The 27,337-nt window shown below is 41.2% G+C and overlaps 1 protein-coding gene and 1 non-coding gene across 3 annotated transcripts; one reads left to right on the top strand and one right to left on the bottom strand.

The window, feature by feature from the left end:
- Positions 1–1,042: 1,042 nt before the first annotated feature.
- On the bottom strand, positions 1,043–24,493 carry CASP14 (caspase 14). Of its 2 annotated transcripts, none has more exons than XM_027097168.1 (7): positions 24,032–24,493; positions 22,079–22,131; positions 20,863–21,012; positions 16,840–17,065; positions 16,232–16,348; positions 7,254–7,363; positions 1,043–2,777 (listed from the first exon to the last, which is right to left on the bottom strand). In XM_027097168.1, the coding sequence occupies exons 1-7, from the start codon at positions 24,360–24,362 to the stop codon at positions 2,676–2,678; spliced, it is 1,089 nt and encodes a 362-aa protein (XP_026952969.1). In that variant the 5' UTR covers positions 24,363–24,493; the 3' UTR covers positions 1,043–2,675. The 2 variants fall into 2 exon arrangements, with proteins under 2 accessions (XP_026952969.1, XP_026952970.1); XM_027097169.1 differs by lacking the exon at positions 1,043–2,777 and adding an exon at positions 10,698–10,747 and having other exon boundaries at positions 7,253–7,363.
- LOC113615109 (small nucleolar RNA SNORA70) lies at positions 9,003–9,137 on the top strand. The gene has a single exon (XR_003430914.1). It is a non-coding gene; the product is annotated as a small nucleolar RNA SNORA70 (small nucleolar RNA).
- Positions 24,494–27,337: the final 2,844 nt, after the last annotated feature.

Raw genomic sequence — 27,337 nt, forward strand, 5'->3', positions numbered from 1 at the left:
ACTTCCATTACGACAACTAGGAAATGGTACTGTAATTAAATTTAGAGTTTCTCCACAAAATATTTTTTTTCCTGCAAAATAACTTTGTCTTTGAGACGTGATCTGCATGATGAAAATATTCGGCAAGGAAGTGAGTTAACTCCAAAGGTGAAAACGTACTGTAGTGATAATAAGCCATGGTGAGGCGCCCTTGGCCTAAGAGGCACTTGTCAAACGGCTGTAGCTCCCCAGCCACGTGTTCTTCTCCCCACCTCAGCCTCCTAGTCTTCTGCGCAAGGTTCTCCACTACTTTTTATTCATACACATTTTTAATAAAAATCTCAGAGCCTTCCTTTTGCAAACTTTGGTTCCTGGGGTCTGTATTTAAAAAATAAATAAACTGGGCTTAAAATTTTTTTTCAAATATAAAATTGTGCCAGAGACTACTTTTTTGGGCTATATTTCACATGGCATTGGATGGCTAGGACAGTCTCTACTGATTTGAAGCTGAGAGAATATGGGGCAGTTAGCTAGCCCCAGGCATCAAGTTCATCTTGGGCCACCTACCTTTCTAACCAGAATTCTTCCTTGCTCCTCTTCATCTGTTTGTCTGGTGTGCAGTTGTCCTACAGTTTTCTCCGTGACCCTTACCTGTAGTGGTCTGAGCAGGGTTCCAAAATCACTTTTCCCTCCTTTGTCCCAAAGCCCTCATTCCATCAGGGAAGTGGTAATGGAATGGTCCCTTCTGTCCATCAAAAGCATTCTGTCTTAAAACTTTTCTCTATCACTTGGCACTTCATGTCTTGAATTAGTTCATGGTTTGGAATCCCAGCTTCACCACATGCTGTGACTCTGACCAAGTCACTCAACCTCTCCCAGGAAATAAAGAGTTGTTGATATTTCAGCTGCTGCTGTCCCACCGAAACGAGCCTCTGTGCCTAGAAATCCTCCAGAATCCAAGTGAAAGAGAAGGCTCACCTGATGTTCATATTTTATGAACCAGAGACATTTTAATGCTCTATACAAAAACAAAGCTATATATCAAATATCAGAACTCAAAGGCTTAAAAATTAAATCACATGTATTTATACTTAAGAAATCACATTAACTAAAATGGTCACAATTATCCCTGAAATGGAGACAGGCCTGGAGATTCTGGATTGCTTCAGTCAGTTTGGCTCTCAGTCTTCAGAGCATTCTCACCAAACACCTGCATCCTCGTACAGGCCCATCAGTCATGCTCAATCCACAGTTTGTTACTCTAAAAATACTAGTCTACATACAGCTTTGCTTTGTAGTGGGAGGGGACCCAAGTTGCACCCTAAAGAATACTCAGTATAGAGGAAGCACACAGTGAGAATGAAGGGCATTTCAGACAGAAAGGAGAGATTGAACTCTGATATGATAACATATCCAAGAGTGTTTATCCACAGTCATTAATCCACAAGCCCGATTCTGTGAGACAGGATTATTAAGGGGAGGGCGAATTACGAGGACAAACAGGCAATAAAAGAGTAGTGTAGATTAAGCCTGACGGAGAAAGACTTGCAATACTCTCCTACAGGATTTTGGGGTATATCCAGCAGGCAGTGGGGAGTCAAAGGATTATTAACAATGGGATGGGTTTTATAAAGAGATTTAGGGGAAACTCAGGTTAACGTCCAACTTGTTGAGTTAAAGTAGCCGTGAGACATCCACGTGTGTGGGGTTAAGTAGCAAGTGGCTAGATATGCACAGAGGTCTGGGGGATGGATAAAATAATTAAAAGACAGGGATCAGTCACTCACTCAATGCTCATTGCATGGCTTCTCTGTGTCCTAAGGCACGGATGGAAGCTAGGATGCAGCCATGAATGAGACACACAGCCTCTGCCTCTCGGATCTTACAACTGAACTGGAGAGAGAGATTAAACAGCCACTAGACAGTCATTTCAATGCTACAGAAGAGAAGCAGAGGGTATCTGAGCACTTAGAAGAAGCTGACCTAGCATGAGGGGCTGTGGAAAGCTTCCCTGTGCAAGTGACGCTTGAACCAAACTCCAAAGGATGGAGAGGACTTACCTATGTGGGGTGGAACACAGGGTTCCAGGTGGAGAAAACAGCAGTTCAAAGGTATGAGGCAGCAAGGAGGAAGCGGGGAAATGGATGGAAGGTGGAACACATGAAGGCATCAAGGGCACAGAGACATCCAGGTAAGACTTGAGAATGGCTTACGGAGTCAAAGAGGAGATCAGACTGACTGCAGACAACAATCTGGGTAAATAAGGTGAAACAGAGAACAAGACCACACACAGGCAATTCTTGACTAAGTCAAGAAATTGAGGCTTAACACCAGCATCAAGCTGACAGTGGAGAAGGTAGGGGGTAATCACCAAGAGAAACACAGGATATAAACAGTGCACAAATGGAGCTGCACGTCCAGGTTTTGGTAACGGTTCAGGAAAACGTTTTTTTCAGAAAACAGTGATCTTTAAAAAAAAAAAAGTCAAATTATTTACAAGTATCAAGTAAGCATAGTTAAATCTTAGAAAAATAATATATATGTATATATATATATATATACAAAACAAATTGGACAAATACAACCAATGACAAAAATAATGCAAAATGGTAACCATTAGTACAATGCTATAAATGCTCACAGCTCTTTTCAAACTCTACTGTAAAGCAGTCCTTGTTTTTTTAATCTTCCTGATGTCAAAAGTATACAAATTTAGTTAAAGTTGACTCCATTACAAGTGATACTTTTATTGGTTCATTACGAAGATTAAATTCACGGTGCACCACTCTGTTATTCACCTGTAAGATAAAAGCACAAACTGTCCAAAAGAATGTAAAGCCCTCAGCAAAAGCCTCTTAGTAAAGCCCACAGAAGGAGACGGCAGAATTCTCTGACTGCACCAGGAAAACAATGCAGACACCACCCACCAAGTGCTTGAAGGTGGCTGCGTGCACAGACCCGGGTTCAAGTCAACTTGCCCCTGGGTAACATCAGGCAAGATAGTAACCTCCTCCGAGCCTTGGTAACTCATGGCATATGAAAGCATTGGATTATGTTTTGCCCAAAGTATCCAATAGCTCTATTAATTCCAGTGCTGCTTGTAACCTTACTATCTGCTGCCTCACTAAGCTCTAAGTGCCTTTAATGCAAAGGTCGCATCATGCTCACTTTTGGACTTTCTTGCCAGTATCTACTTAGCAAGTGCTTTAAAAATGAACAGTGTTGGGACTTCCCTGGCGGTCCAGTGGTTAAGACTCCACGCTTCCAATGCAGGGGTGCGGGTTCCATCCCTGGTCGGGGAATTAAGATCCCACATTTCAAAAAAAAAAAAAAAAGAATGCTGTTCATACCATATGACCCAGCAATTCGACTCCTGAGTACATACCCGAAAAACACAAAAACACTAATTTGAAAAGATACATGCACCCCAATGTTCGTAGCAGCATTATTTACAATTGCCAAGGTATGGAAACAACCTAAGTGTCCATCAACAGATGAATGGTAAAGAAGATGTGATACACACACACACACACACACATATATACACACAATGGAATACTACTCAGCCATAAAAAAGAATGAAGTTCTGCCATTTGCAGCAACATGGATAGACTTGGAGGGTATTATGCTAAGTGAAATAAGTCAGAGAAAGACAAATACTATATGATATCACTTATATTTGGAATCTAAAAAAACACAACAAACAAGTGAATTAAAAAATAAGGAAGCAGACTCACAGATATAGAGAACAAACTAGTGGTTACCATGGGGAGAGGGAAGGGTGCAGGGGTAATGTAGGCGTGGGGGGAGAAGGGTTATTATGGGATTATATGAAAACATGTGTGAAACTTTTGAAAATTGTAAAGCACTATAGAATTTAAAGAATCTTTCATTCAGTTAAAAAATATCGGCTTTCAATTTTAAAACAATGAATGCTGTTCAATAAAGACTTAATGAACACCAGTCGGCAAAACAACTTTCACTTAGCATTAACTAAAATGGATTTCTACTTACGGTAGGTTAAATCTGTCTCTATTATTACATTTTATTGAGACGCTGACGAGAAACTATTTTCTTAAAGAGAGAAATTGAGCAATACAAGAGATTTGGAAATATGGTTAGAATGACTGTCAAAATTGTCTATACTCCTTCCATTTAACATTTTTTCCCCCAAGAGCTTACCTTAAAATGAGATGAACACCTCAACATAATAAAGGCCGTATATGACAAACCCACAGCCAACATCATTCTCAATGGTGAAAAACTGAAACCATTTCTTCTAAGATCAGGAAAAAGACAAGGTTGCCCACTCTCACCGCTATTATTCAACATAGTTTTGAAAGTTTGAGCCACAGCAATCAGAGAAGAAAAAGAAATAAAAGGAATCCAAACTGGAAAAGAAGTAAAACTGTCACTGCTTGCAGATGACATCATACTATACATAGAGAATCCTAAACATGCTACCAGGAAACTACTAGGGCTAATCAGTGAATCTGGTAAAGGAGCAGGATACAAAATTAATGCACAGAAATCTCTGGCATTCCTATATACTAAGGATGAAAAATCTGAAAGAGAAATTAAGGAAACATTCCCATTTACCACTGCAACAAAAAGAATAAAATACCTAGGAATAAACCTACCTAAGGAGACAAAACACCTGTATGCAGAAAACTATAAGACACTGATGAAAGAAATTAAAGACAATACAAACAGATGGAGAGCTATACAGTGTTCTTGGATCGGAAGAATCAACATTGTGAAAATGACTATACTACCCAAAGCATCTACAGATTCAATGCAATCTCTACCAAACTACCAATGGCATTTTTCACAGAACTAGAACAAAAAATTTCACAATTTGTATGGAAACACAAAAGACTCCAAATAGCCAAAGCAATCTTGAGAAAGGAAAATGGAGTTGGAGGAATCAGGCGCCCTGACTTCAGACTATACTACAAAGCTACAGTAATCAAGACAGTATGGTACTGGCACAAAAATAGAAATATATATCAATGGAACAGGATAGAAAGCCCAGAGGTAAATTCACGCACATATGGTCACCTTATCTTTGATAAAGGAGGCAAGAATATACAATGGAGAAAAGACAGCCTCTTCAATAAGTGGTGCTGGGAAAACTGGACAGCTACATTTAAAAGAATGAAATTAGAACACTTTCTAACACCATATACAAAAATAAACTCAAAATGGATTAAAGACCTAAAGGTAAGACCAGACACTGTAAAACTCTTAGATGAAAACATAGGCAGAACACTCTATGACATAAGTCACAGCAAGGTCATTTCTGACCCACCTCCTAGAGAAATAGAAATAAAAACAAAAATAGGGCTTCCCTGGTGGCACAGTGGTTGAGAGTCCACCTGCCAATGCAGGGGACACGGGTTCGTGCCTGGGTCCGGGAAGATCCCACGTGCCGTGGAGAGGCTAGGCCCGTGAGCCATGGCCGCTGAGCCTGCGCGTCTGGAGCCTGTGCTCCACAGCGGGAGAGGCCACAACAGTGATAGGCCTGCGTACCGCAACAACAACAACAACAACAACAAAATAAAAAATAAACAAATGAGACCTAATGAAACTTAAAATCTTTGGCACAGCAAAGGAAACCGTAAACAAGATGAAAAGACAACCCTCAGATGGGAGAAAATATTTGTAAACGAAGCAACTGACAAAGAATTAATCTCCAAAATATACAAGCAGCTCATGCAGCTCAATATCAAAAAAATAAACCCAATCCAAAAATGGGCAGAACACCTAAATAGACATTTCTCTAAAGAAGACATACAGATTGCCAACAAACACATGAAAGGATGCTCAACATCACTGATCATTAGAGAAATGCAAATCGAAACTACAGTGAGGTATCACCTCACAGCGGTCAGAATGGCCATCATCAAAAAGTCTACAAACAATACATACTGGAGAGGGTGTGGAGAAAAGGAAACCTTCTTGCACTGTTGGTGGGAATGTAAATTGATACAGCCACTACGGAGAACAGCATGGAGGTTCCTTAAAAAACTAAAAATAGAACTACCATATGACCCAGCAATCTCACTACAGGGCATATACCCTGAGAAAACCATAATTCAAAAAGGGACATGTACCACAATGTTCACTGAAGCACTATTTACATTAGCCAGGACACGGAAGCAACGTAAGTGTCCATCGACAGATGAATGGATAAAGAAGATGTGGCACATATATACAATGGAGTATTACTCAGCCATAAAAAGAAATAAAATTGAGTTATCTGTAGTAGGTGGATGGACCTAGAGTCTGTCATACAGAGTGAAGTAAGTCAGAAAGAGAAAAACAAATACTGTATGCTAACACATGTATATGGAATCGAAAAAAAAAAAGTTCTCATGAACCTAGGGGCAGGACAGGAATAAAGACGCAGACGAAGAGAACGGACTTGATACGGGGAGGGGTAAGGGTAAGCTGGGACGAAGTGAGAGAGTGGCATGGACATATATACACTACTAAATGTAAACTAGATAGCTAGTGGGAAGCAGCTGCATAGCACAGGGAGATCAGCTCCATGCTTTGTGACCACCTCAAGGGGTGGGATGGGGAGGGTGGGGGGGAGATGCAAGAGGGAGGGGATATGGGGATATATGTATACATATAGCTGATTCACTTTGTTATACAGCAGAAACTAACACAACATTGTAAAGCAATTATACACAAATAAAGATGTTAAAAAATAAAAATGAGGTGAAAAGGAGTTTTGAAAGCTGTTAAGCATCATATGTAAAGCATTAAACAATTTTTTAAAAGAAATAAAAATAGCTACCATAACTTGGGGAGATAAGGAGTAAGTAATCCTATATAACTGTGGTTAAGGCATGAGCTCTAGAAGTGCTCTGCCTGGGTTGGAAAGCCAAGGCTGCTTTCCATCTGTAATAGGAGATGGGAATCCCAGTACCTGCCTGAGAGCTGTTGGAAGACTCAATGTATTAATATCTGTGAAGCGCAGGGAACAGCAACTAGAGAGCAAGCAGAACTTCAAAGCTCACCTAAAATCCAACTCACTCACGTACCAATGAATAAAGTGTCACTATCAGTTTCCCTTCGCACCTGGCTCAGCCATGACTTCTGCGACAGTCCTCTTAATGCACCATCAGCCTGCTGTTTCCAAACAACTTCTCACCATCTCTCACGCTTTCTCAGGCTTAAGTCAATCTTCTCATGAAAATGTTCTCATCAAGTGCATTAGCTTTAGACAGAATGGAGCACATGTTCACTTGGAATTTACTTACTTTGGTGAAGAAGTCAGCAATGTGCCACTTATTTCCATACTGTTTAAAGACTTCGGTCATTGCTTTGATCATCACGGAGCCGGTGCGGGGGTCCCGTAAAGCCACATGATCTACAAAGGAAAAAAGTCATTTCATCCATTTTCCTCCTCTAACTTACGGCAAACTTGTTCTTTGACCCATAGTTAAAACCTGGAAAATGGCTTTGAATCGAGAATACAGAAACACTTGCATTAAGATACAATCACAGAGAACTCATGTGCACATAACCTCTCAAGAGGACATTCTTTTTATATGCATTTTTAAAATACAACTTTTCAAATATACAAAAAAGTAGAAAGCAAAGTTTAACAACCCCCCATATAATCATCCCTCAGATCCAAGAGTTATCATTTTGTCGTATTTGCTTTATTTATTCCTTTTCTATTTTTTTTATTGCTGACTTTTGCTCTAGCATTTTAAGCTAAATCGCCCTAAATACAACCATATGGAATTTATTTGGTGGTATTCAAGAGTTTACTGAAATTATCTTTATTATTAGGCTGAAAAACATGAAATATGTCTATATAGTATGGAAATTCAATGGGAATATTAAGATTGCACGCTCTCATAGTAAACCTGGGTTGGGACAGAAAAAACATGGAACGTCTTTCAACCTCAGGATAGACAAAAGTTTCTTACAACACAAAAATCATAAGCCATAGAAGAAAAAAAGATGATGAATTGGACTTAAAATCTAAAACTTTTGTTTTTTGGCAGGTGAGAATTCTACCACTGAACCATCAATGCTTATAAAAGTTTTGCTTTTTGAAAGACATCATTAAGAAAATGAAAAGCCAGTCACAGATTGGGAGAAAGTACTTGTAACTCGTACCAGAGAAAGTATTCAGAATATATACAGCTTAATAAGAAAACTAACAACCCAATACAACATTGGGCAAAAGAAGATACATGATGGCCAATAGGCACGTGAATAGATGGTCAAAAAAATTGAAAGGTGATGGTCATACAAATTGATAAAAAAATATTTTTTTCATTCTTTTTGTTTTTGGCTGCACTGTGCGAGCGGCTCATGGGATCTTAGTTCCTCGACCAGGGATTGAACCCAGGCCCTCGGCAGTGAGAGCACAGAGTCTTAACCACTGGACCGCCAGGGAATTCCCTCATTCTTAAATAACCACAATTACTAATCAGGTGTGTGCCCCTTTTGGACACTGCATGACTTCTCAACCTAGGATACCACCATGGTACTTGCTTTTTAGCTCAGCGAGCCTCCAAAACCTAGATACCACCAAAATATGATATCAAAAAGAACACAGCACGATCTAATTTTTGGAACCATACCTCACCTGAGCTGGTGGTTCACAGAATTAAGTATAGCTGTGTGACTTCACTGTGGCCCCCTGATCTGGAGACCGCAGCACTAGGGTGTATACCCAGAAGTGAAATTGCTGGGTCGTGGAATAAACAAACTTTCTAGGTATCACACATTGCTCTCCAAAGAGGCATTATAACTTGCTCTCATCAATGGTATATGGAAGTACCCGTTGCCCCCCATCCCCACACATATTTGGTACTGCCTCATCCAATCAGGTATGACCCAAGGGAATTCCCTGGTGGTTCAGTGGTTAGGACTCCGAGCTTCCACTTCAGGGGCCACAAGTTTGATCCCTGGTCGGGGAACTAAGATCCCACATGCCGCATGGCATGGCCAAAATAAAAAATAAATCAATTGAAAATTTAAAAAAATATTTGCAGCCAATTAAGCCGACTGTGCTCTTTTCCCCATGGGGGCCCGGTGCACAATGGCTGCAAACAGCAGCCTCCTCGGTAGTGTATGCGGCCTGTTGCCTGTATGGGTTGCCCTAAGGCATCTTGGAGACAGCCCTTTCCAGTGGACATTAATGACTGGCATGCTGTCCCCAGTCCAGGCTCCTGACGGGTATGCGCAGTGCCTTTGGAAAGCCCCAGGGTGCAGAGGCCAGGGTCCACATTGGCCAAGTCACAATGTCCATCCACACCAAGCTGCAGAACAAGGAGCATGTGATTGAGGCCCTCCACAGGGCCAAGGTCAAGTTCCCTGGCTGCCAGAAGATCCATATCTCCAAGAAGTGGGGATTTACTAAGTTTAATGCAGACGAATTTGAAAACATGGTGGCAGAAAAGCGGCTCGTCCCGGATGGCTGTGGGGTCATATACATCCCTAACTGCGGCCCTCTGGACAAATGGCGGGCCCTGCACTCACGAGAGCCTTGGTGCTGTCCCCCCCTTACTCATGCCCACCATTAAATCCTACTTTCCTGTCAAAAAAAAAAAAAAAATTAAAAGAACTGGGATCATGCAAAAAAAAAATGGGTGATCCAAAAGATTAATTTTATCACATATTCCAAGTTTTCCACTTTGGGCACTTTGGGTACTTTAAATATCCCTCCAGGTATAAATCTTAATTCTTGATTAAAGCAAAAGTTTAATACTATTTTCGGCTGATAGGAATGAATGGAAATCCCCAAGGCATGCCATTCCTCCAAACAAGGAAGCTGAAACTTGAGCTAGAAGCAGAAAGCAAAAGGGAAAACCAGAGTTGCGCTTGTGTCTAAGGGTAAATGTCAAGTCTGGAAGGTGTACCTGTGAGATAGGGAGATGAATTTAAGATCCTGCATTAACCATGTGACCCTGAGCAGAGCTACAGAGGTCCATGTGTGGGTGGTAATCCTCTCTAAAGGAAAGCATAACTGAATTATGCCCCCAGGAGTATCACAGATTAAGATTCAATAAATGAGCTAAGAGTTCAGACACACAAAGAAACAAACCCCCATGAGTGACAGGCAACAGAACGACCACAAGAGTGATCCCCAAAGACTTTAGATATTGAAAGTATAAGGTAAAAAATATAAAATAACTGTGCATGAAATGTTTAAAGAAATAAATGATGGAATCACAAGGAAGAACAAGCAAAGACACTGTTACATCATCGGCCAGATTTGGGTGTAAAGTGAACTTACCACCTATAAATCTTCCTTAAATGAATTTCTAAAGGATATACTTCATGAAGAAAGAAAATGGTCTGAGATTCAGGACAGATAGAGAAGAAAATGGTAAACACATGCATAAATATAAACAAACATACACTGTATAAAATATTACAAAAGTGTTCTAACTTGTGGGGTTTTAAAAAAGGAATAGGCATTACCTAACATAGTGCTTGTCACCCTAGAACATGCCAACCTATCTGATGAAAATGTGTTGGGTTAATGTCCTAATTTAGAAGAAAATTAGGGTGGAAGGAGAAGGAGGGTAAGAATACATAAATAATTTCATATAAATAAAGATACAAAAAATAAAAGTGAGAAGTAAATGTTGAACAATAGCACTTAAGTGTGGAAGGTGATGAGAATTAGTGTTCTAAGGTTCTGTGTATCATCAGGGAGTAAAAATAAGCTTACTTACTTATAATATTTCACAGGGAACCAGGAGAAGAAGAGATGCGAAACACATATCTTCCAAGTCAGTAGAGGGATAAAATGTAAGAATAACAAGCTAAACTCACAATCAATCAAAAACAAGAGCAATAAAACTACCATAATATTGTACACACCAACTATACTTCAATTTTTTAAAAAAAAGAGCAATAAAGGAGGGGAGAAAAGCAAATAAAAGTAAATAGCACAAAGTAAAATGGTAAAAATGTAAATATATCAATAGTCACAATAAAGATACATTGTCCTAACTCACCAGTAAGAAGATTGATATTAGACTGGATTAAAAAACAAAATCCAGTTATATTCTGTTTAAAGGACACCTAAAACATAAGGCCCAGAAAGGTTAATAGAAAAAGGTCTGAAGGAGATATACCAGGCAAATATGGGCCAAAAGAATACTGGGGTATCTATATTAATATCAGAGAAAAACTAATACCGAAAAAAGTACTATTTGGGATAGTAGGTTCACTAAACAATGATTAAAATATTTATTTCACCACAAAGTGTAACAATTCTAAAATCATATGCCTCTACTAAAGTTGCCTCAAAATACATAAAGAAAAGAAAAATAGATAATAGAACTACAGAAGAAACTGACATATCCACCAGGATAACATGACATAGTAACACATTATCTCAGTTATTGGCAGGTCAAGCAGACAAATTACTAAATATATCTGCTTGACCTTTAGTAGAGACTTGGAACAACACAACTGAGCTCAATTAATAGAAATATATAGAACCTTGTATTCAAGAAGTGAACATATATTCTTAAGCACATATAGAATACTCATGATAGATCAATAGCCATTAAAAAATGTACTACAGGGCTTCCCTGGTGGCGCAGTGGTTGAGAGTCCGCTTGCCAATGCAAGGGACACAGGTTCGTGCCCCAGTCTGGGAGGATCCCACATGCCGCGGAGCGGCTGGGCCCGTGAGCCATGGCCGCTGAGCCTGTGCGTCCGGAGCCTGTGCTCCTAAACGGCAGAGGCCACAACAGTGAGAGGTCCGCGTATCGCAAAAAAAAATTTACTACAGATCAAGACATAAATCAAGTCTCAACCGATTTCAGATTGGTATAGTTGATATTCTTTCTCAAGAATAAACTAGACATCAATAATAAAAGGATAAATAATAATAATAATAAAAGGATAAATTTTAAAATTTCAATACCAGAAAAATTTAGAGGCATATTTCTAAATAACTAATGGGTATCTTGGAACTGAAGGATAAAAATGTTACATATTAAAATATAAAAGATACAGTGAAAGCAGTAATTAGAGGGGAATTATAGGTTTAAAAATGCTTATTTTTTTTTAAAAGGTAGAAAATAATGACCCAAGTACCTAACTGAAAAAGCTGGGAAATTAAGAGTAGAATAAACCCTTAAAAAATGGAGAAAAATGGAAATATGAGGCAAATGAATGAAATCAAAAACAAACATAATAATAGAGAGGATTAACAAAACTAAAAATGGGTTCTTAACTAAATAAATAAACGACTGGCAAGACTGATCAAGAAAAACAAGAAAGCCAGAAATATTAGAGGTAAACAAAGGAACATAACTACAGATAGAGAGCCCACGTGATTAAAGATACAAGGAGCCCTACAACAAGAAATAAGAAAATAAACTTGGGCTTCCCTGGTGGCGCAGTGGTTGAGAATCTGCCTGCCAATGCAGAGCACACGGGTTCGAGCCCTGGTCTGGGAAGGTCACACATGCCGTGGAGCAGCTAGGCCCATGAGCCATGGCCGCTGAGCCTGCGCGTCCAGAGCCTGTGCTCCGCAACAAGAGAGGCCGCGACAGTGAGAGGCCCGCGCACCACGATGAGATGAAGAGTGGCCCCTGCTCCCCGCAACTAGAGAAAGCCCTCACACAGCAACGAAGGCCCAACACAGCCAAAAGTAAATAAATAAAATTTAAAAAAAAAAAGAAAAGAAACTTGCTTTTCTCCCGTTGAGAAGCCAGTTTTCCCATCACTTATTAAACGGTCCATCCTTTCACCATTGATTAGCAATGGCTTCTTTGTCATGTGTCTCATTTCCCTATATATTTGGGTCTACCTCTACATTCTTTATTCTATCCCAATGATCTGTTTGTCTATGTACCGGATGATAGAGTTTTTGTTATTGCTTTCTACTAAGTATTCATATCTTAGATGACACATTTTCTCAAATATCTGCATAGCTCACGCTCTCATGGCCTTCAATTCTACACAATAATCACCTTCTCAGTGGAAACATCTCTACACATCTCTTTTTAAAACCACAGTCTCGGGACTTCCCTGGTGGCGCAGTGGTTAAGAATCCACCTGCCAATGCAGGAGACATGGGTTAGATCCCTGGTCCAGGAAGATCCCACCTGCCTCGGAGCAATTAAGCCCGTGCGCGTGCACCACAACTACTGAGCCTGAGCTCCAGAGCCCATGAGCCACAACTACTGGAGCCTGCACACCCTACAGCCAGTGCTCCACAAGTGAAGCCACAGCAATAAGAAGCCCACGCACCGCAACAGAGTAGCCCCTGCTTGCCACAACTAGAGAAAGCCTGTGCTTAGCAACAAAGATCCAATGCAGCCAAAACAAAAAACAAAAAAAAAAATTATAATCTCCACTTCTACCCCTCAATACTCTCTCTCCCCGGTTCCTGCATTACTTTTCTCCATAGCACTTATCACCATCTAACATTTTATTTGGTAAACTTTTCACTGAAGGGTAACCATCATACAGAAAAGTATGCAAAGCACATGGGTATATAATAGCTCAATAAATTTTCATAAAATGAACACACCCCCATAACTGGCACCCTCATCAAGAAACACGATGATACCAGTACTCCAGAAGTCCCCTCTTGCTGCTCTGGTCATAACCACTCCAAACACTGTGCACCCTGAGGACAAGCAGCACCCGGACTTCTACCATCCGCCATAGATTAGTTTTGCCTGTTTTTGAACTTCATAGACATGGAATCATAAAGCAACCCAGGATCTGTTTTCTGTATGTGCTTACTGTCGTCTCCTCCCCTAGAACATAAGCTCCATGGAGGCAGAGATTTTTAGTTCTTGTGCTCAATACTGAATCTCTAGTCCTCAACAGAAGTAGCCAGCATATAGTCATGAAATTCATTCATTCAGCAAAGTTGGAGCTCAAGATTCCTCGTCTTGACCCTTAACTGTTCCATAATAATTTTGTGATTAGTTTGTCAAATTCCATGAAAAAACACATAGAATTCAATTTACAAACTCATGTGGGGAAAAAAAAGGCCATCTCCATGGTATTGAAAATCTCAACCATGAGCATGGTATTTCCCACCATTGATTCAGGTCTTTCTTTATGCCTTTCCGGAATGTTCTCTCATATTCTCTAATAAAGTTCTTGCTCATCTTTCGTTAGTCATTCCTAGACATCATTCACTAAAGCAAGAAAAAATAACATGGTATCTTTTTTCTTTTCTATTATATGTGTAAGTGATTACTGCTAGATATTCAAAACTATTGATTTCTACAATATTGATCCTTACATCTTTTCTTATCTTAATGAATTAGCTAGGACTACCCATGCCATGTCAAACAGTAGGAGTGAGAGTGGGCATGCTTGTCTTACATCTAACTTTTTAAAAAATTTACAGCTTTATTAAAGTATGATTGATCCTTGACAAGCATCTGCATATATACATATTTTTGGCAGCACCACGCGGCATGTGGGATCTCAGTTCCCTGACCGGGGATTGAACCCATGACCCCTGCATTGGAAGCATGGATTCTTAACCACTGGACCACCAAGGAAGTCCTGCACATATTTTAAGCAAACAATTTAATAAGTTTTGACATATGTATACTTCCGTGAAACCATCACAACCAAGATAATGAATCCAATCAGCCCCCTCCAATGTCCTCATGCCCCTCTGTAATCCCTCCTTCCCTCTCCACTCCCATCTCCAAACACAACTGATTTGCTCTCTTATAGACTGGTTTGCATTTTCTAGAATTTTATATGCATGGAACCACACAGTATCTGCTTTATTCTGTCTGACTTCTTTCAGTCAGCAGGATTATTCTGAGCTTCATCTATGCTGTAGCATGCATCAGGAGCTCATTTCTTTTATTGCTGAGTAGTATTCCATGTACGATATACCACGATTTGTTTATTCTTTCACCTGTTGATCATTTGGGTTGTTTCCAGTCGTTGACTATTTCAAATAAACCTGCTTGCACTTGCTATGCTACAAGTGTCTATCAGGACATATGCTTGCTTTCTTTTTTTTTTTTAATATTTATTTATTATATATTTATTTATTTTTGGCTGTGGCAGGTCTCAGTTTTGGCACTCAGGATCTTTGTTGCAGCATGCAGGCTTCTTAGTTGTGGCATGCACACAGGATCTCGTTCCCCGACTAGGGATCGAACCCGGGCCCCCTGCATTGGGAGCACGGAGTCTTAACTGCTGGACCACCAGGGAAGTCCCAGGACATATGCTTTCATCTCTCTTGGATGAATAAAGTTACATCTAACTTTAATGGGGATATTTTCATTTTATATTATTGTCCTTAGTTTCCTCTGCTTCCATTTCTTCCCTAACAGTTTATCTTGAATTGCATATATATATATATATATACACACACACACACACACACACACACACATACGTGTGTATATGTGTATATACACACACATAAGCTATTTTAATCCTTTTTGGAGGAAATCAAGATAAAAACAGCTAAATAAATGCCCTTGACCATTTATTTCTATCTTCTCTACATTTTCCTGTTTCCCTTTCAACTGAATCAAGTTCACCCCTTCAGCACACAAGATTCTTTTGGATTTTAACTTATTAGTATTAATAGTATAGTAATAATAAGAATAATAATGTAATCAGCATAATATATTAGTAATAATATTAATTTCTTTTTTACCTTATTATGCCAGTTATTATGATAAGCACAATACCTGCACTACATAATTTAATTTATATAACATCCCAATGACACAAGTATATTTTATCATTCTTCTTTTGCATAAAGAAACTGACATATCTAGAGGCTAAGAAATATTGAAGGTCTCAAAGACAGCAAGTGGCAGAGCTGGCTTTGGACCAAGATCTTTTTCACATGAGAGCCGATGATCTTATTTACTATGTGATACTTTGCTAAAAGGATGGCATCTTCCTGGAAGAGATGAACAGTCAGATGCAAACCTGCCATCTCTGAAAGTGGAACAGTTGAAGATGGATAGGTTAATGAAAATTTCTCCTTATGTACATCAATCTGTAAAGCACAGATAATATTTTTAAAAAAGATTTTCAGTAATTCCCTGGCAGTATAGTGGTTAGGACTCAGCACTCTCACTGCCGAGGACCCAGGTTCAATCCCTAGTCGGGGAACTAAGATCCCATGAGCCACGTGGCACAGCTAAAAAAAAATAAAAAGATTTTCAAAATCATTAGGAATAAGCTAAACCCTCTGGACGAATGTGTATCTCACTGTCATCAAGCCTCACTGTCTTACCTGCCTGGGTGGGATAGATGATGAAATAATCACTGAATGTAGGCAGCCTCTTCTTCTCTGATCCATCATCCGAGTCCATGGGTTCATCATCCGTTTCAACACCACTGTCTCTTCTCTCTATTTTTTGAGGAATGAAAATGCAAACTATGATAATACACCACTGACACCAGTAATCTTTTTTTTTTTTTGACACCAGTAATCTTTAATAAAAGTCACAACAAGCTTGTATCTCCATAAGAGAGAGAAACATCCACCAAAGTTAACATAAATCAGATATTAGTCCCACAAGCCACCTGGAATCACATGAACGGTGGGACATCCCCTGGAAATTGCCCACCTCTCTCCCAGAATTTGAGGTTCCCCAACCCACCTCATGAATTTAAAGACTTAGACCCTTCCTCAGCCTAAATTAACTATCCTATCCCAGGAAAGCTTTCCCTTCATTCTTTCCTCCCAGCTCAAAGTCCCTACTATACTATGTAACTAAAGTTACATCAGCTAAGCGTCCGCTAATGTAAAATAATTTTTTAAAACTCAGTTTTCTTTCCTCAATCATCAATATGAGAATTTCCTAGAAACAGAACTATTACAAAGAGGTCTCCACTTACCTCCTCTGCAGGCCTGGATTATAAAGATTTTTGGTTTCTCTTGAAGTGCTGGACAATTTTTATTGTTAAACATTTCAAAAATGCCTTCCAGGCTGACTTTTTCACCATCTTTCATTTTGATAAAGCCTTCTTCTCCGTGGGACATAAGAGCAACAAGGCAACAGCCAATGTCATCTTTAATTTCATTTAGTCCATCTCGAAATGATGTTATTTTTCCAAGTAACTCCTGTAAAATAGGAAAACATATTAAAAAGAACTGCAAGTAGGAAAACCCAGAAATCCCAGAGATGGCTCCTTTACAAGGTGATCCAATAGACGACAAATATGAAAATACCTGCATCTCTAACAGAGTCAGTATAACTTGTCAATTCCCTTTTGATTGCTTTCGAAATTCATATGATTTCTTCTTGTACCACTGGTGGTTCTTGTTTGACAAAATTAGGGTATTTCTGATTCTCTACCACAAAATATAACAGAATTATAGCTCCCCAAAGGGTTAATGTATTTCAATGCTATATTATTAACTTACTTTAATATATAAAATTATCTTATAAAATTAATACCCTCAATAAGCTAGAAATGGAAGGGAATGGAGGAGTCTACCCAATCATATCTACTTGCCAGAATCTATCAGGAGACGTCATCAGAATCAATCCCACTAAAAAGAGAAGACAGGAATGGCTGTTCTCACTAGCCTCATACATGTTGTAACAAAGATCCTAGCCATTTCAATAAAGTAAAGTAAAAAATTAGATGAAGTTTAAACATTGGAAACAAACTCATTACTTACAGATAATATGACTATCTAGAAATATAATCAACTTACAGATAATATGACTATCTAGAAATATAATCAACTAAAAACTACTAGAACTAGAGATCAGCAAGTTGACCAGATACAAAGTTAATTTACCAAGATCTATAGCTCCCCAATTACCCAGGAATAATAATTTAAACCGCATAATGGAAAAGGGATCCATTCACGGTCATAAAAAAAGTAAAACAATACGTAGGAATAAACCTAACAAGAAATGCACATTGCCTAAGTGAAGAAAATTATTTAAAAAAAAACTTTAGTGAAGAGGCAACATAAACTATGACATACCGATGTTTCTGAGATGACTCAATACTATTAATTTGCCAGTTAACTCTAAATTAATCTCAATTCAATGTCATGTCAATTAAAATCTCAAAGGATTTCTGTGAAACTTAACCAGATGGTTCTCAAGGTCACAGAGAACAGATGCTCAGGAACAGCAAAGTGCTCAAGAATAGCAAAGAACATTCAGAAGTTTAAAAAAAAAAAAAAGCAAAAAAACCATAAAAAACAATGAATCCCCCATAGGATAGGTCCTATCAGACATCCAAAGGTACTATAAAATCATGGTGAACAAAACACTGATATACCAGCTTAAGAATAAACAAATGTATGAATAGAATATTTTAGAATATAGAAATTGATCCAAATATATATATAGGGATTTAGTTTATGATAAGAATGGAATTCAAATATGTCGGGAAAGGATGTATCATCAACAAAATGAGATGACTGGCTTGGAAATAAAGTTAGACCTCCCACCTCACTGTTCCAAAAAATGTAATTCCAGTGAGTAGGCTAACCTTAAACTATAAAAATGTTACAGAAAAATAATTTTCAAAAATTTTATGTTGGGAAATCATGGGGTTTAATCAAGACATAAAAGCCAAGAAGGCAACAAACAGAAAGACTGACGAGTTTACTCACAAAAACTAAGACTTCCAGGGGAGTTCCCTCGTGGTCTAGTGGTTAGGATTTGGCGCTTTCATTGCTGTGGCCTGGGTTCCATCCCTGGTCAGGGAACTGAGATCCCACAAGCCGCATGGTGCGGCCAAAATAAATAATTTAATAAATAAATAAAAAAGACTTGCAATGCCACGGAGCAACTAAGTCCACGCGCCGCAACTACTGAGCCCACGTGCCACAACTACTGAAGCCTATGTGCTCTAGGGCCTGTGCTTTGCAACAAGAGAAGCCACCGCGATGAGAAGCACGTGCACTGCAACGAAGAGTAGCCCCCGCTTGCCACAACTAGAGAAAGCCCATGCGCAGCAACGAAGACCTAACACAGCTGAAAATAAACAAATAAAATAAATAAATTTAAAAAAAAATAAAAAAGACTTCCATTTGACTTAAGATAACAAAAAGTCAAAAGGCAAGTAACAAGGCAGGAGAAAAATATTTGCACTCTATTTTGTCTAAAATTCAGGAAAAAGAACTACAGAATAAGAAAAATAAAATCCAGTGTGGTCCAGTGGTTAGGACTCCATGCTCTCAATGCAGGGCCCGGGTTCGACTGCTGATCGGGGAACTAAGATCCTGCAAGCCACATGGCACAGACAAAACAAAAAGGAAAAAGAAAATCCAGTAAGAAAAAGGGCAAACAGGTAATTCAAATAATTCACAGAAGGAAAAAAATGGCCAGAAGATGTTCAACCAAACTAATAATCAGGAAAATGAAACAGTGAAATAATTTTACCAGTAAAGTTGCTAAATATTTACAAGTAAATGTTGACAAGATGTAGAGAAAGAGGCCACTTCTGGACCTTTGGGAGAATAAACCAGAAGAACACTGGCAATTATCTGTAATCTGAATGGAAAGGACTGGATTAAAAAAATCACATAATATTGGAAGAGATTCTGGTACAATCCTTGGGAAACATGAAGGAGTCTGTTTTTAGCTTTGAAATAATAAAATCAAAATTTATTGAGCACTTACTATAAGCCAGCTACTATTCTGAGAATTTTTACATAACGCAGCTCATTTCATCCTCACCATAGCCCTACAAGATAAATTACTATCACCCCCCCCCACCATTTTAGAGATAAGAAAGTAGTCAATTAATTTAAGACAGAATTTCTAGAACTCTTGCACTATTATTTTGTGTCAGGTAATCTTTGCCTTGGGGGCCGTCCTGTGCACTGTAGGGTGTTCAGTAGCATCCTGGCTCTACCTCGGCAACTACACAAGATGCCAATAGCACCCTCCAGTTGTGACAACCAAAAATGTCTCCAGACATTGTCAAATGTCCTCTGGGGGGACAAAAATCACCCTCAGTTGAGAACCAGATTTAAGGTAACAACTAGTAAGAGACGAGATTCCACCGGTCAGTGTGTGCTGCTTTCCTAGCCCTTCTGCTATGCTGTTCCTTGATATTCACTAGCAGTGCCTCCTGGGGTCTATGAAGGACTTTCCTCTGTTATTATCCCCAAACATGAGCAGGGCTAGGCCAGGACTCAGCTGGGGTCAGAGAAGTCAAAATGCAGTTCCCACCCACCACCACCACCACTCTTCCACCTCATTTTCTTGTGTCCTCGAGTTAAATCACAATGCAATTCTGCCCAGGGCTCTCAGCAACTCCTCTCCCCACCCCTCCCATGGTTCTAAGCAAGTCCCACCAGGATCTTCCAAAGCCCCTGGGCTCCAATGCTGCTGGGATTCCTCTGGCCTGGCTGCTTGATGACCTCTCAAAGCTGTCCCCTTGGTCTTCCTGTTCCCAAATGCTCTGGACCTTGCCTACTCTGGACTCACAGCATGTCCTTGGGCCTCCTTGCCCAACTCACTTTTACACCTTCTTGGATTCCCTTCCCTCTTCAAATGCAGGGACCCAAGAGGTCCCTGCTTGACTAGAAGTGAAGCTGGAGTATCATCACACACTTAACATGACAAAAGCATCTGTATACAACAGGTAAGCTGGGTAAGAATTTCATCAGGACATACACATCCATTGCTCAGCAGGCCCTGGTTCTAACCAGGTAATAAAACCCAATTTTTCTAAAAAGGAAGGAAAATTATAATATCCAAGCTACAATTTTTCTTCTTCTTTTCATTTTTTTTTTTGGCTGTGCCGCAAGGCATGTGGGATCTTTGTTTCCCAACCAGAGATCAAACCTGCGCCCCTTCAGTGGAGGCACGGAGTCTTAATCACTGGACCGCCAGGGAAGTCCCGAGCCACAAATTTTCATTTTTGTTTTTAACTTGGTACCATTTTGTCGGGATCGATGCACAACGTATTTTCGAACTGGCACTGGCCAAGCCAGTCCTCCATCAGTAGGACATCCTGGTGAGCGCCCAGCCTGTCTCTCGTCACACACATGAGGAAGGCCTTCCGCCTGCCACTCAGGTCATAACGGTCCTGTTTTCAAGGAAAGCCAAGAAACAATATTTAAACCAAACCAAATCCAAATACACCTTATATGTGAAATGAGTTTCTTCTGGAGTTAATGATGACGTTTCCCAGCTCAGAGCAGGGGCACAACACTGATTTCCTCTCTCATCATGACTTCATTTATAATTTTTTCAAATACCTTTCTCAAACTAGGACGAATAGGCCAATCTCATTTTTAAATTCCTATACATAGCCAGAACTGCCCGTTTAAGGAAAATGGTAAATGACAACACAGGGCTGCAGTTATCAAAATCCAGAATGTGGGACATTCTACAGGACAAATAACCTGCTTTCGTCAACAAACAAGAGAAGAGGTCAAAGGGAGAGGTATCATAAATTAAGCCTCTTAAGAGACAAACCATCAAGTGTAACTGTGTAGACCTTGCGTGAGTCGGACCCTGACTCAATCCAACTGTAAAAGGCATAAGAGCCAGCCAAGGACATCTGAAGGCTGACTGCCAATGAGGAATTTGTTTCTAGGTAGAATAATGGTATCATGGCTATGTTTGGAAAAAGTCTTTCTCAGAAATATATACTCAAGTATTGTATGTATGAAAGTGATATGGTAGCTGGGGAATTTGCTTCAAAATAATGGAGGGGGGCGGGGGGAGGAGCAGATGAAACAAGATTGGCCACGTTGCTAATTGTTGAATCAGGGCAAAGAGTTGGTTGGGCTGGAGTCTGGAGACGCATTTTTCTCTTCTCTCTACTTTAGCTTATGTTTTAAATGTCCTTAATAAAACAAGCAAAAAAAGGCCGGAAGCCAGCAATTTATGTAGTTTCGAGAGGCCACACAGCCTGCAATGCCTTCGTCTGTAAAATGCAGATACTAACAGTGCTTACCTCATTTGGTTAATGCGTGCAAAGTGGTTTTATCTGGCTAATGTTTTGCTTTTCCTATTTATAACGGAAAGCAGGAAGATCTGACGGCTTGAGACAATGACACAGATACCCACCTCCAATCCAACAGAAGCAGCACAAAAATATGTTCAAATGGTGACTAAATACTATCTTAAAGAGTCCAGATATTTACCAATTCACCTTCCACACAGTCATAGCTTCTCTTTGGAATCTTTCGTGGAATCACTGAATGAATTTTCATGAAAAGACAAAACAGAAAAGAACATATTTTTTCTTTTTCCTCTTCTTAATCATGATCTGCTGTCATTCCTGTTAACAGGAAGCACCTCCCAAGGAAATCAGTTGCCTCTTATGTTTTAAAACAGGTTTCTAGGATTCTGAAAACCCTCTCCCAAACTCATAAGGATGAAAACTTAACAGAACTCCCTTAGGCCCCAGTCAGATTCAGGGGCAGGGAGAGCCAGGCCAGAGATGAAAAGGAGAAGCACCAATGAACATTAGTGTATATGCACCTCCAGAAAAGGAGACCAAGACATCAATAAAGAGAAAAATGAAGTTAAAGGAACTAGACCCTATTTAATTTTTTAATTAAACAAACTCTTAGCATTCAATTCAAATATTTTTGGAGTGCCTACAGTGTGTAGTCATGATACCGGGTAGTTTGGTTGAGTCTGAAAAACAAAAAAGCCCAGTTTACCAACTGCAAGAGACTCACAGTTTAAAGGGGTGATAACAAAAGTGTGATACATTAACCACTAAGCCTGGAGAGACATTATGATAAGTGCTGTGCAGATGCAGTCAAGGGAGAATCAAAGGCTTCGTGGGGCCAGTATTCTGCCTACAGGCCATGTTTTGAGGTCGTTTACAGTTGTCACCCATTAGGAATCTAAAAGTCAGCAAAGCAACATACCTCAAAACTCAACCAGATCTTTATTGGCATATAATTGCTTTATAATGTTGTGTTCATTTCTGCTGTATAACAAAGTGAATCAGCTATATGTATACATATATCCCCTCCCTCTTGCGTCTCCCTCCCACCCTCCCTATCCCACCCCTCTAGGTGGTCACAAATCCCCAAGCTGATCTCCCTGTGCGATGCAGCTGCTTCCCACTAGCTATCTATTTTACGTTTGGTAGTGTATATGTGTCAATGCTACTCTCTCACTTCGTTCCAGCTTACCCTTCCCCTCCGCGTGATTTTTCTCAAATTTTTGGAGAGCTATTAGCCAGGACTTTGGTGTAATGACTCATTACGTTATTCCTTAAAAAATGTTAAATGTGTGTGTAGAGTTAAGTAGCGGTCGTACTTTTGATTTAATAAAAAGTTAAAAAAACCAAAAACTCAACCAGATCATAAGCATGCGATGGCAGAGACCAGCAACAGTATATTTTAGTGTCTACCTCAGTGTGCCCAGTAGAAGTGCTTTCTCTTTCTTTCTCATTCTCTCTTTCTCTATGTACACAAACTCGCTCACATATTATACACACATACATTTATTAAACTTACGAGGGGAAACCCTAACCGCCCCCAACTTGTTACATTTCTTGATCTTAAGCCACATCTTCCCAGATTTATGGCAAATGTTCTAACGGTGGATTCCAACACGGGGTTTCTCACTGCATCATCTAAAAACCTCCTCCATCATAATCACTTGGAGGTAATTGTTAAAAATGCATCTCAGGCCTGCTGAGTCAATCTGATTTCTCAACCCACCCCAGAATGAACTGGTAGACCCTGATGGCTACTCTTGGACTGGTCACTTCGATTCCGTGCCTGGGAACTGTCTCTCTCCTGCCTTCTTATCCCCCGGTTCCCACTTCCCGCCGCGCGTTCACTGGTCCCTCGACCCCCGCATCCTCCTTGCTCCACTTCCCCCACCCCACCCTACTGAAGCTCGGTCCACCGCCGCTCACCTGTGCCCCAGGCCTAACCCGGCGCTCACCTAGGACACCCCCCTCCCCGCCAGTCCCCCTTCCCTCCAGTCAGTAGCCCCTCCCCCTGCCCAGGAATCCCGGTCAGTCCTCCCTCCGCCAATCCGGGAATCCCCGGGCGGTAGGGCCAAACCCAGCGGTCGCCAAGCACCCCCTCCGGTCCCCCCAACCCTGGGAATCTCCGCGCGCTCACCCGGGCCGTCAGCGGCGGCGCTCTGCCAGCGCGGCAGCAGGTCAGCGCGGGGCAGCTGCTCCAGCACCTGGACGAGGACGCGCTTGGCGGCGGCCGGTGGGTAGTACTGCTTGGCGAGGAGCCTGGCCAGCCCCGACGGGCTGCGGCCCTCCAGCTCCAGCTTCACCTGGCTCACGCGCGGCTCCACCTTCTTGAGGTGGTCGCGGAAGCTGCGCAGCTCCTGCGAGGACAGAAGGTCCAGGGTCTCCTGCAAGCGGCTCTGCAGCTCCTCCATGGCCGGCGGGATCTTCGGAGACCCCGAGCGCCCGCCGATTCCCGGGCTCCCCTCCATTGTCACCCAATGATGCTGAAGCGACCGGGCGGGAGGGACCAATCTGAGCCCGGCGCGCCTCACACGCCTCCCGCTTCTCCTCTTTGTTTTGAAAACTGGAGGCGTTTCCGCTCGTCCTCTTAAGCCCGGAGATCTCTGGACGCCGTCCGCCTGCAAGGTCCCGCCTTCCGTCCTCTCGGGCCCGAGGTCCGCCCCCGCCCCGGAGCCACGCCCCGCACCCTGGAGGCCCCGCTCCGCCCACAAGAGCTCCTTCTTTAACCCTTGGAGCCTGGGTTAGCAGAGCCGAGTGGTGCCCGCCCTGCAGGTCTACTCCGAAGTGCTCTGCCTTGGCACGCGTTACGATCACCAGGAGGACTTTTGAAACTACTCATGCCCAGGTCACAACCTGAACTGATTACATTAGAACGTCTGGGTGGCCGACCAAGGCATCAGTGGTTTTTAAAGCTCCCTGATGATTCCAGTGTGCAGCCAAGTTTGAGAACCACTGACCTTAGAGTGTTTACCAGCTACCTAAGCCAGTAGTTCCCAAGGAGCAGGGAAGAACTTGGAAGGTGAAAGAACACCTACAGATTATGGCATTGAGCCAGTTTTTTTTAGAGAGGACATGGTGACAAAAGCTGATATTTGAGAATTTGAAGGCAGCAAGGAGGTGGAAGTGCACACTGCTCAGCCTGGAGGCGTGGAAGGAGCACTGCTTTGGAGAGCAGATCTCAGCTTTGCAACCCCCCAGAGTCCTATTGCTAGGCTCCCTGACTTGATTGGGCCCTCAGGAAGTGATGACTCACTTTAACCGTGGTTTGCCTGAAAATTACTTACCCTTTCCAACAGCTGGTGAAAGAATCTTAGGACTTGTTTGAATCCTGATGCAAATAAACCAACTGTAAACAATAATTTTTGAGACAATCAGGGAAACATGAATATGGACTGGGTATTGGCTGATAAGCAAAAAAAAATGTTAACTTTTTTCCAAGTAGGATAATAACGTTGTAGTTACCTAAGAAAAATGCCCATAATTTTTAGATATGCATATAGAAATGTGGAAGGGTGAAATGGTATGATGTGTGGGATCTGCTTTTAAAAGCTTCAGTTAAGGAAAGAAAAAAGGAGGTGGGGGAGAGTGGAAAGACAAGCAAAAGTGGCTAAATCCTGATAATTGTTCCATTTGAGTGATGTGAATGAAGGGGCAATGTACCATCTATTCTACTCTTGTGATTGAGATATTTCATAACATATTCTTGGAAATTGAGTATAGCAGCTTGAAAGCTTTGCTTCTGTCCTTTTTGCCTCCTGCCTTACTAGGCCTTATCTCTAGCGCCAGATGACTGTTTACTCCCACAAAGCTCCGCCCCTATATAATTTGCTTTAAGTCTAAGGCAGCCAAGAACCAATCAATTTAAAAAAAAAAAAAAGTGGGGGGAGGGCACTGGGCAGTGTTTCCAAAGCCCTCTGAAGCTCACTAGCCACTTCCTTTCTGAACTTTTAATACTTGTGGGAGACTATGGGAGAGGAAAAAAATTCTGGGGGCCTGGGATATGTAGACCCCAGGGCCACTTGCCTCTGGAATCAGAGTTCATAATGGCAAATTTCAGTTTTACTCCATATTTAGAGGAAATGAGACGATTTCTCCAAATTTTAAGATGATTTGCCCCCAACAGAACAAATGAAGAGCAGGGAGGGGCCTCTGGTGGCTGAAATTCACCAGCTGTGTATAAGGCGAGCAAATCTGCACTGGGATGAAGCCTGCACCTCTGGGGCTTATCTCTGCCCCTCCACTCCCAGCAGACCCTGGCCGGGCCCCACTGGCATTAGGCTCCCAGAGCCCAAGATGAGGGTCAGGGAGACTGAAGAGGCCAAGAAACCTGAACATCCTGCCTCAGAGGCTAAGTCCTTAGGCGGCAGGCACTCCATCCATCATCTAGTGTTAAGCTGCCTGCCCTGCATTGCTGCCCCAAGCACACCATTTCCAGCCCTAGGTGCTCCCCTGCTTTCCCCAGCACACAGCCTCACACACATAGGTCACCAAGCACTGGTGGCTTGGGTACCACTAGGAGATTAGGATCCTAGTTTGTCTTCTCCCATACTCCTCTCCATATTATAATTTGGAATACGGCATTCTAACCTAAAACTTAAACTTATAAATCATTAAACTTAATATGTATGAATTGACTTGTGTCCCCCAAAAAGATATGTTGGAGTCCTAACCCCCAGTTCCTACGAACATGACCATATTTGGAAATACGGTCTTTGCAATGTAATCAAGATGTCATTCTGGAGTAGGGTGGGCCCTGATCCAATGACTGGTGCCCTTAAAAATAGATGCAAATTTGGACAGAGAGACACACGGGGGAGAAAGCATTGTGAAGACAGAGACAGAGATTGGATTGATGAACACCAAGAACTGCCAGCCACCATGGGATTAACTGGAAGAGACAAGGAACCGTCTTCCCCTAGGGCCTTCAGAGAGTATGGCCCTGCAGACATCTTGATTTCAGACTTGTAGGCTCCGAACTGAGAGAATAAATTTGTTAGAAGCCACCCGATTTGTGGTGGTTTGCTGTGGCAGCCCTAGGAAACTAATGTAATGCACCAGAAACATATGCTCAATTAACCCTTGCCACCACCCTGGGAGGTAGGAAATATTACTATCCCCATCCCCTGGGGACAACTTCAAATGTGTCTAAGTAGGTGGAGAGCCAGCCTTTTAACCTGGGCCGCCTGAATCACAGCCCATGTTCTTAACCAGGAGATCAAACTTCCCCCTTCTGCTGTTTGGATAAAACAACAGCCCCTTCCTAAGCTTAAAAGTTGATAGAACCCACTAGAATGGCTACAATAAATAAAACAGACAATAACAAGTGTTGAGGAGGGTGTGCAGAAATCAGAACCCTCATAAACTTCTGGTGGTGATGTTAAATGGTGCTGCCACTTTGGAAACAGTCTGGTAGTTTCTCAAATGGTTAAACATAGTTACCACA

Source organism: Aethalodelphis obliquidens, unplaced genomic scaffold (genome assembly GCF_003676395.1).
Source record: "Aethalodelphis obliquidens isolate GAN/ISIS:26980383/991018 unplaced genomic scaffold, ASM367639v1 scaffold112, whole genome shotgun sequence".
NCBI classification, from domain to species: domain Eukaryota; kingdom Metazoa; phylum Chordata; class Mammalia; order Artiodactyla; family Delphinidae; genus Aethalodelphis; species Aethalodelphis obliquidens.

What these genes read in the sequence shown, in the direction of transcription:
- CASP14 (XM_027097168.1), bottom strand. Translation starts at nt 24,362, where the DNA reads ATGGAGGGGAGCCCGGGAATCGGCGGGCGCTCGGGGTCTCCGAAGATC. An exon ending in GCATCGATCCCGACAAAATG is followed by an intron (nt 17,066 to 20,862) that starts GTACCAAGTTAA and finishes CCTATTTTACAG; the next exon opens with GAGTTACTTGGAAAAATAAC. An exon ending in CATCTATCCCACCCAGGCAG is followed by an intron (nt 7,364 to 16,231) that starts GTAAGACAGTGA and finishes TTTCCTTTGTAG; the next exon opens with ATCATGTGGCTTTACGGGAC.